Raw genomic sequence first — 10,188 nt, 5'->3', positions numbered from 1 at the left:
AGGAAACCAGTCAGTTGAAACTGAAAGTAAACGTGTAGGTTTGGGTGTTGCCTGAAGCAAGAACAGTAACTTTGTAGGTCATCAGTTCAGTCACAAAATATCAGCAGGAATACACAATATTGTAGCCAAAAACCAGCATCATCATTTGCAACACCAGTTTTTAATTTCAGTGGTACACCATTTGAAGTAAGGATTATTTGTGATACCTTCGCCCAAATGTAGTTGTAGCAAATATAACTGTAAGAGTGAAGTGTTTATTTTCCTGCAATAAATGACAAATGAGGATTATGAGAATGCTGTATCAGTTCACAGTTTGAGGAGCTCACTACAGCTTCCTGTTTTGCTATTTATTTTGAGTCACTTTGATCTGGTTCTTGCGGTTAAGCTTGTTCCTGTTATGTACAGAAGAGATGAAATGAATTGGTCTCTTCCTGCTGCACAGAAGTTTCCGCTTGTCTTCAGCAAGTTTACCAGATTGATTTAACGTGTGAAGTATAGCAAGTATATTCTCATATTTATTTTAGAAGTAATTAAAATCTGTGAATATTTGTGTTTAACTCGTGAGCATTCTTGTGAATGTTTAACAAAACCTTTCCATATCTATGTGTTGTAATGTTGTGCAGCAATGGGAGGAAATGCATCTAAGGACGCCATTTCTGAGGGTAAGATATTTTTAAAACGACAGAACAGAGCTTAAACTATAAGTGATTTTATGGGAAATGATGGCGCATTCTCAGTTGATGCTGGTGAAGTTATTTCTCATATCTTCTGTTAGTTTGTTTCATTAATTCATGTGTGATCTGCTTCAGTTTTTGAGGAAGATTGGAGGGAAATACCTATGAGGTGAGTGTGTTGGTCTTTTACTTGTTATGACAAATCTTATGCTAGATCTTTTTATTCTGTTTTCTTCAAAGCAAAATGTGTACATGGTTTTAAAATAGAGGGTTGTTTTCTTAACCTCCTGATGTTAGGTCATTGTAAGTCATATGTGTTTTGTTGAAAATGTAAACTGCAGCTACTGTTAGCTTCATTTTCAGCTGGTTGTCTCTCCAACATCCTGGCTCTGCTCACTGCTGTCTGTAACCACTAAACATCTCCTCCACTGTCTATAACAATGTATGTGGATTCAATATAACATGATCTTCTCTGAATACAGCAAAGAACAGTATCTGGACTATGTAAAGAATTATCAGCTTCATCATGATGAGATCCAACAGCTCAGAATTCTTCTCCATGGACCCGTTGGTGCTGGGAAGTCCAGCTTCATCAACTCTGTGGACACAGTTTTACAAGGCAGAATTAGTGGTCGAGCTTTGACAGATGGAACCTTTGGGGACAGCTTCACCACAGAAGTAAGATTCCATTTTGAGAGTGATTTTATCTGTAGTTTGTTCATATATCAACCTTATTTTGCTGTTTGCTGTATCAGGGGACTAACAACATTACTGTCATTATAGAATAGGATTCACTTATTATCTGACTGTTTTACAGTACAGAACTTTCAAGATCCAAAAGGAAGTGCAAGGGACTTTTTATCCTTTTGCCTTTACTGACATCATGGGCCTTGAGGAAGGCACAAACAAAGGAGTTACTGTGGAAGACATCAAACTGGCCATGAAGGGACATGTGAACGATCGGTACAGGGTATGATTGATTGAACACACAAAGTACTGGTGGATACAAATGACACTGGTTTATTTACATGAACAAACATATGAGACACATTTAAACACAAACGATATTTCTAAATTTCATTTTGTAACATTTTCCAGTTCAATCCCACTGCAGCAATATCTGATAAAGATAGTGGCTACAACAAAAACCCCAGCCTGAATGACAAAGTCCATGTTCTGCTCTGTGTGGTTTCTGCTGAAACATTAAGTTTGATGAAACCAGAAGCCTCTGCTGACCAACGTGATGAGATGACTGAAACCATGAGAAAGATGAGGGAAGTCCGACTTGCAGCTCGTGATCTCGGTAAGAGTTAGAGGTGGTTATTAGACTGAATTCAGTGAAATTAAATAAGCTGACAGATATTATCTTGATTCTGATCTGCTCTGAACTGGCAGGGATTCCCCAACTGGCTGTTCTCACCAAAATAGATGAAGCCTGTCCAGTAGTCAAAGAAGACGTTGGGAACGTGTATAAGAGCACATACGTGAAGAAACTGGTAAGGTTCTGTGGATGATGATATGAATCCATGGAGAGACGTTCAGTTGAACTAAATGTTGCTTCATAATTTAACATTCTGACTCCTGAAAAACTACTGTTACAACTTTTTTCTCATTTCACAAACCATGAATTTTAGATAGAGGAACTGAGTGCTTTCCTTGGTATTCCACCGTCCTACATCTTTCCTGTGAAGAACTATCACTGGGATATCACCCCAGAAGATGTCAGTGACAGACTGATACTGAGTGCACTGAAACAGATGATTGACTTTGGAGGCGACTTCGTCAACAAACACATGTAGACCTGCTTCCTCTGCTGCTGGAACAAGTCTGCTTTATCTCAGGGTGAATTAGACTGTTTCTGGGTGTAACCAGGAATGTGCATGACGATGATATGTATCATGCTGCTTTGCCTTTTGTGTTTTTTTATGAGGAATATATTTGCTAGAGTTTTATAAGATCAGACTGTGCTGGATGATGATTCAATAAAAACCTTGATGTGCAAAAATCAGGCTTATACAGTAATACTCATACTGCATTTAGATTTTATCTAGATATTCATTTATTTTTGTATTATTGATTGGTTTGCTACTATATTTTTAATTGTGGTGGTAATAGGAGGTGTTCTGGTCTCCCAGAAAGCATAAATTAATCAATACATTAACAGAAATCAGAATAATTAGAAACTGGGCTAAATATGGTTGGAACTAAGTTGTCAGTAGTTGTGTTCATTCGATCAGTGTTTAGATCTACACTAGAACTTTATACTACTTTACTGCTGTTCAGATAAAACCACAATAAATAACAAAAAAATTATTAAGTTTACTGGCTTATTTCTTCTTTCAGGCTTGCAGTTTTTCAGCTCACGAAATCAGCAACGACTCAGAGTCATCTCCTCTTTTGGGTTCACGGTCTCATTACAGTTTTTCTCAGTCACTTTGGTTCATTTCTCAGATCAAAAATGAAATTCTCAAAACTACTTGTTCAATATTCAGATCATTGTGTCACTTGTGCACATCAAAAAAGCAGTTTCTCATTTCTCTGAACAAGTTGCAAGTGCTTTGGTTCATCCATGCAAATGAGTTTGTACAATTCTCTGTTTCCTACATTATCAGTTGCTTATGTCATGTTGATCTAAATGTATTCTAATGGGTCTCTGTTTAATAGTCTCACTCTCCACAACATTTCATTTAGGCATTCACTCATCGCATAAGTCTTTACAGGTGAATCTTGACTTTCTCTAAGAAGGGAAATGTGTGAAGGGTTAGAGTTTTCTGAAATCACTCAAAGACTCAAGAGGAAATGTTCGTGATGTGGATGAGAATTTGTGGCCCAACAGACATCAGGAAGTGTGCAAAGACTAAACTGTAATTCCTACAGCACTGCATGTACAGTTTTCCCTGAGGAGATTGTCCTATGTTCACATTTCCACTTCTGTTTTTGTGTTTTTTCTTTGTGCTATGCAGCGCTGTTTTCCTTTCTGTATCACAATGACGTGGTCTGTCAACAGATTACAATACAAACAGTAAAAGCACAAATGTGAATCTTGTCCAGTCTACTGGACAAGATTATATATATATATATATATATATATATATATATATATATATAAAATTCTGAATTATACAAAAAGGCCTTTTTCAGGGAACAGAAAAGTGTTCACAACTTAAAGCTGTTCTGCATCAATGGAAGTTGATCAAGCCTTGAAAGTTGGAGCTACCAAATCCTACATGTGTCCCAACTTTTCTAGATTCCTTCCAACCCCCTCCGTCTGCATAAAGTAGTGTTGAACACACCATGGCACCAGACCATCCAGAGCATTATTAGAACAGGAAGCACTGCAGAAAGTGTTTTGTTGCTATAAAAATGGAGAGGAAAAGAAAATTAGCAATAGAAGACAGTACCATGACAATACTTAAACATTTAGGTGTTTTGTACAAAGAAATTGTGAAGAAAATCAAGGCAGTGTGAACCACAATATCTCAAGAACTATTAAAGATAAAAGCATAAAATTTAACAAAAAAATTAAATCAACATGAAAAGTCCCATATTTTTGGACTGTGGGAGGAAGCCGGAGTGCCCGGAGAAAACCCACGCATGTACAGGGAGAACATGCAAACTCCATGCAGAAAGATCCCAGGCCCAGGCCGGGATTTGAACCGGGGATCTTCTTGCTGCAAGGCAAAAGTGCTAACCACTACGGCACTGTGCAGCCTCAGTCCAAAAACATGCTGAGCTTCATTGGTTACTCTAAATTGTCCGTAGGTGTGAATGTGAGTGTGATTGTGTGTCTGTATATGTAGCCCTGTGACAGACTGGTGACCTGTCCAGGGTGTCCCCTGCCTTCACCTGAGTCAGCTGGGATAGACTCCAGCACCCCCCATGACCCTAGTGAGGATAAAGCGGTGTATAGAGAATGAATGGATGGATGGATGCCTTCAGTGAAAAACAGCTCAAGGAACAATACATTCAGACAAGACAGACAACATTTAATTCTTTACATAACTTTAAATAAGCAGATAAAACAGAGAAACACAATAAAATAAAGTAAATGTTAGAAGATCAGATTCATTTTCTTTGTCCTCGGTGAACAACAGCTCAGTTTATAGAGACAGAGAGATAGAGGGAACAAAAACTCAGTTAGAAAGGCAGAAAAACAATCTTTAAATGACTGAATAAATAATATGATATATATAAATAAGTGTAGCACACAGTGTGTATATAGTGGATGCAAAATTACATTTGAGTTATCCTTAACTTTTTAAATTTATAGCAAACAGCAACCACTAAATAGCCTTTGAATTAGTAGATATATTATTACTATTATATGTTAAACCATGTAAAATAATCGAATATAACATTAAAATATTATAATTTGTGAATAAGTGATATAAAGTACATAAACAGGTGTGGTGCAACTAGTTTACACTGTAAACTGTTTTTACTTTATTTATAATACATCTTAATTCTAAGATGTATTATAAATAATTGAATTAGGAGTTAAAAAGAAAACCTATTTTTGTCAGAAGTCAGCAACTCAAACTCACCATTTTTGTTTTGTTTTTGTTTGTTGCTTTTTCGTTGTTTGTTTTTTTTTTGCATTTTTTGCATTACACAACCATCTTAAGTAATTTTTATCCAGTTCAGAAAGTTGTCGTTTAGATATAGTTGTTATATTTTACATTCCTTTAACAATGTTCCTCAGAGATACGTTTCAGTTGTGAAGGATTCCTGTAACGTACTATAAAAGCACTGGACTGTAATCACTTGAGATGCCACCTCCTCAGACTAGTTTCCACTTCTTTGACATGAATGTGCAACTGTGTTCTTTCAAACATCTATGGACCAAAACTCTTTTTGCAGAATGCCCACATGTTCCTGTATGGAATAATTTGGAAAATGAACGACTGATAAGTGACTAAATGGAGTTATTAAAAGGAAGATTTTAAAAGCTATTTAAGGAAGATTTCAAGCTATTTTAAGACGTCAACCCAATAATTCAGATCACACCAATGCGTTTGCTGGCTTACTTTGTTGGAGAATGGCTGCTCAGAGGTTCGGCTGGGACAACGTGCCTTGAACGGACCTTAACTTCAACTTCTTGGTGGATTCCCGAGTTGTGAAGTCTGTCGCTATGGCAACGTCTTGGCGTCCTGCCTTCTGATGCTGTTGAGTGCCGCTGATCCGGTTCGGCTCAGCTGGGTGGATCTCAGTAGATGGTGGAGAGAACGCAGGAACCGTTCGTCCTTCTCTGGGGTTGACTTGACCGAAAAATAGCTTGATAAACAAAAACAAAACCGCAGGCTCTTGGTCTGTCTCGGTCGATCGGCAGGTTTGGCTGGAGAACAGATGAATAAAAGAGTCGCAAAAAAAACTGTCGGAGCCGTGAAACGGGATCGAATTAGTTCTTGATCAAAAAAAATCGTCGGCAAACAAAAATGGAATTGATTTGTTTAAGTCGTGAGCGAAGACATCTATTCTTTGATTAAAAGAAAAATGATTAAGAGTCGTGGTTAGCAGAGGCCCGCTCTGTAACCAGGATAAGCTTCAGAGTAAAGAGAAAAAAGAAAAAGCGCCAAAAGAAAAACAAAAGAATCGCTCAACGTAGTTTCTGAAAGCGAGTTAGGAAGGAAGAGACGTAAGAGGCGTAAAATGGCTGGTTTTAAGGGATTTCTCCAAACGGAGGCGGGGAAGCTGACGGCTAAGGCGCGCATTCCTTTGAATCTGGGGGAACCTCCCACTTTGGGCTCAGAGGGAAGAGATGAAACCGGATCAAATAAGGATTAAAAATATTAAAACGCGCAAAAAGAACGATCTGTTTACTCCTCCATGATCCTTACAATATATTTTAACCGATCAAAGATAAAATAAAACTGATTATACAAGCTAATCTAAGAATATGTGAGTTCTACTTTCTATTTATATGTTCGTGTGCATTCTACTGGCTATTATATGTATCACAGTGAAACAGATTAATATGACATACATATTGTGAACAATAGAACAGTTTTCCATGTCTTGGTAACCTGAATAAAGCAAAGTTTTATAGTTAATACAGTGAAAACCTCGATAATGTCATGGCATTCCGACGTCAAAAGGTGGCAATGTTGAGTTGTGGAGGAAAAATGTACTGATCATGAATAACACAATAGGTTTGATAACTTTCGATTTAAACCAGCTAGAGAAACGGGAGTTGATTCAAAATGCATGTTGACATCTCACTATATCTTTGGTAAACACAGAATAATAAAAATACATTTCTGAAATATGAGTTTAATAAGTTCTGTGACTGGACAAAGGAGAAAGTCTCTGCCAGCCTCTCAGAGGTGAGAGCAGGTCATTAGAATATTTATGACCCTGCTTATCTTGATGGCAGACAGGGAGAGGAGCAGAGGTCCAGCTGAGAGGACACTTAGTTCATCAAAGCATTTAAACCAGAGTTGCAAACAACAGTTCAGTTCCTTAAGAAGGTGTGAAAGTTCTGTCTCCAATTCCTAGTTCTCTGCAAAAAGTCTGTATGTGAAGTTAGGAATACACTAAAGCATATACGTCCCAATTTAATACAGAAATAGTGATAGTCTGCAAAAAGGGGTCTCTTAAGCCATGTCAGAGGTCGTCATAAACATGAATCTAGGATGTCTCTGGTGAAAGGTACGGATTCTCTGGCCATAAAGAATCCTTTTTTAAAGCACTTAGTTTTGTTTGTTTAAGCCGCTCTGAGTAGAGAGCTTGTGGTTATCTGAGGGGGAATCTCCTGTGGAATGTTTTGGCCACTTAACCTGGATGTCTGCCTACAACAGGAATATCTGTATCACATCAACCAGGTTCACAATGTTAATGTTAAGAACCACAAATATGTAAGCATATAATTACTAGATACTCTATATGATATGTAAGAAGTTTAGAGGTTTTATGAAGCTGTTTAGAAATGCTGTCTCTTCATCATCCTGCTTATACAGTCACATAATGTAGATTTGACACTGTGTTTTGTGATTTGTGTTAAACAGACACTCAGAAATGGAAAGAAAACACACAGACACACGGTGACCAGTTGTGATCGTTTGTGGAAGCAACTCTCCCCCAACCCAGAGGGACAAATCCACCGGTTTCCAGCAGAGGACCATGGCCTCGGTCATGGAGACGCTGACTCGTGTCCCAAGTCGCTTCAGACTCGGCTGCAAACCGTCCCAGTGCGTGTTGAAGGTCACTGTCTGAGGAAGCCAACAGTACCACGTCATCTGCAAAAAGCAGAGACCAGATCCTGAGGTCCCCAAACCGGACACCCTCCTCACCTCGGCTGAGCCTTCAGATCCTGTCCATGAACACCACAAACAGGATCAGAGACAAGGGGCATCCCTGGAGGAGTCCAACACCCACCGGAGACGTGTCTGACTTTGTGCCGAGTATGAGAATGCAGCTCTTTCTCTGGTTGTAAAGGGACCAAATGGCTCGTAACAACAAGCCTGCTTACCCCATACTCCCACAGTTCCCCCCACAGAGCCCCTAGAGGGATACCATGGTAGGCTTTTTCCAAGTCTAACTCTCATCAACACCTCAGCAGCTCTGCAAGGGTAAAGAGCTGGTCCACACATCCACCACCAGGATGGAATCTGCATTGCTCCTGCTGAATCCCAGGTTGGACCAGAACCCTGGAGTGAACTTTACTGGGGAGGCTCAGAAGTGTGATACCTGATAACTGGTCCACACCCACCGGTCTCCCATGTTAAAAATGGGAACCACCTCCTCGGTCTGCCACTCCACAGGCACTGTCCTCGATGACCAACATTGAAGAGACATGTCAGTCAAGACAGTCCAACAATGTCCAGAACCTTCAGGATCTCAGGGTGAATGTCACCCACACCTGGTGCTAAGCCACTGATGATGTTCTTGACTACATGGGCAACTTCTACCATGGATGTGGACGAAGATTCCCCCGAGTCTTCAGGCTATGTGTCCTCAGCAGAGGACGTGTTTATCGGGTTGAGGTGTTCCTCGAAGTGCTCTGTTCCCCACCTGACAATGTCCCCATTCTGGGTCAGCAGATCTCTCCCTTGACTGTCTCTCCATAGCCTGTACGACCTCCTCCCAAACCCAAGTTTCAGCTTCCACAACTGCCACAGCCACAGCCTTTCTGGCCGACCAGTACCTGCTGCTTCAGGAGACCTCCGAGGCAAGCCAGACCTGAAGAGCCTCCTTCTCAAGCCTGATGGCTTCCTACACTGCTGGAGTACACCAACAGTTTTAATGTTGAAGTCAGAACAAGCACCAGCAGCCTTCTGGCTGCAGGGAGTTGAAAATCCCCCGGACATGGTCTTCCACCAGACGTTCCCAGCTCACCCTCACTACTGTTTGGGTTTACCAGGTCTGTCCGACAGCCTCCGCTCCATTGGATCCAACTCACCACCAGGTGTTGAGCAGTTGACAGCTCTGCTCCTCTCTTCACCCAAGTGTCAAAGACAAACAGCCACAAGTCTGATGATACAAGTATGGAGTCGATCATCCACCTTTGGCAGGAGGTGCCACATTCAGCTGCATGTTGAGGTGCATTTAAGGAAGAGAGATGTGAACGGAGAGGGGAGGAAGTTTATTCAGTTCAAATGATTAACATTAGTCTGTCTTCAGTAACCGTCATGACTTCATATCACTCTTAGTTTTACTTTGTCAGAAAATACTATAACGCAGACTGTAACAGCAACTCACTGTGCGTGTTGTTATGGAAGAACATTAGTGTCAGACTATTTGTGACCATTATATATTTAAAATGCAACTCTGTCAAAGATGACATGTTTGGACACCTGAGAAAGGCGGATGGTATAAAAGGCAAAGCTAAAGTCGAGGAAGAGCATCGTACGTATGTATTTTGCCGCTCCACATGCTCCAGTGCAGTGTGGAGCACCATGGCAACAGCATCTTCCGTCGACCTGTTCTCCCTGTAGGCAAACTGATGGTGGTCGAGGGAGGCTGGGATGACAGTTCTGATGTGCTTCAGCACCAGTCTCTCCAAGCATTTGGCTGGTAGGAGCGTGAGAGCCACGAGCCTGTAGTCCTTCAACCATGTGGCTGCTGCCTGTTTTGGTACGAGGATTATTGTGGATGTTTTAAGGCAGGGAGGGACACATGACAAAGTGAGGGAGTGATTGTAAATGTCAGTGAATACCTCGGTCAACTGGTCAGTACAGTCCTTTAGGACCTGGCCTGTAACATCATCCGGTCCGGAGTTCTTTCTGAGTTTGACGTTCTGTAGGCAGAGCCTGACCTTGTGTGCACTCAGGATAGGTGCAACCTCATTGGAGGGGAGTGGATGCAGCACTGGGTTACTATTATCTCTGTCAAACTGAGCATAAAACTGTTTCAACTCCTCAGTAAGTTTTCAGTGCAAATCATATGAAGGAATTCCTCTTTTATCCAGTGGGACAGATTTTGTCTGCAGATACACCCTGCTGGGACTTTTGTTCTTATCATAACTTTGTGGTTTAACAAACAGTCAGCACTAAACAAGATGCTGAAGCACCAGAAC

At 40.5% G+C, this 10,188-nt stretch overlaps 1 protein-coding gene across 2 annotated transcripts; it reads left to right on the top strand.

Annotated features, from left to right (window-relative positions):
- Positions 1-249: 249 nt before the first annotated feature.
- On the top strand, positions 250-2,987 carry LOC110946482 (interferon-induced protein 44-like). 2 transcript variants are annotated; one of them, XM_051941359.1, is made up of 8 exons: positions 250-501; positions 624-662; positions 810-843; positions 1,157-1,352; positions 1,492-1,644; positions 1,773-1,977; positions 2,070-2,170; positions 2,309-2,987. In XM_051941359.1, the coding sequence occupies exons 2-8, from the start codon at positions 626-628 to the stop codon at positions 2,471-2,473; spliced, it is 891 nt and encodes a 296-aa protein (XP_051797319.1). In that variant the 5' UTR covers positions 250-501; positions 624-625; the 3' UTR covers positions 2,474-2,987. The 2 variants fall into 2 exon arrangements, with proteins under 2 accessions (XP_051797319.1, XP_051797318.1); XM_051941358.1 differs by having other exon boundaries at positions 250-662.
- The last annotated feature ends 7,201 nt before the right edge of the window (positions 2,988-10,188 follow it).

This window comes from Acanthochromis polyacanthus, chromosome 21, assembly GCF_021347895.1.
Source record: "Acanthochromis polyacanthus isolate Apoly-LR-REF ecotype Palm Island chromosome 21, KAUST_Apoly_ChrSc, whole genome shotgun sequence".
In the NCBI taxonomy this organism is placed as follows: domain Eukaryota; kingdom Metazoa; phylum Chordata; class Actinopteri; family Pomacentridae; genus Acanthochromis; species Acanthochromis polyacanthus.
This window is presented reverse-complemented; position numbering and strand designations above follow the sequence as displayed.

Excerpts from the sequence above, each read along its gene's own strand:
- LOC110946482 (XM_051941359.1), top strand. The coding sequence starts at position 626 with ATGGGAGGAAATGCATCTAAGGACGCCATTTCTGAGG. Across the intron at positions 844-1,156 it reads TGGAGGGAAATACCTATGAG|CAAAGAACAGTATCTGGACT; the intron begins GTGAGTGTGTTG and ends CTCTGAATACAG. Across the intron at positions 1,353-1,491 it reads GGGACAGCTTCACCACAGAA|TACAGAACTTTCAAGATCCA; the intron begins GTAAGATTCCAT and ends ACTGTTTTACAG.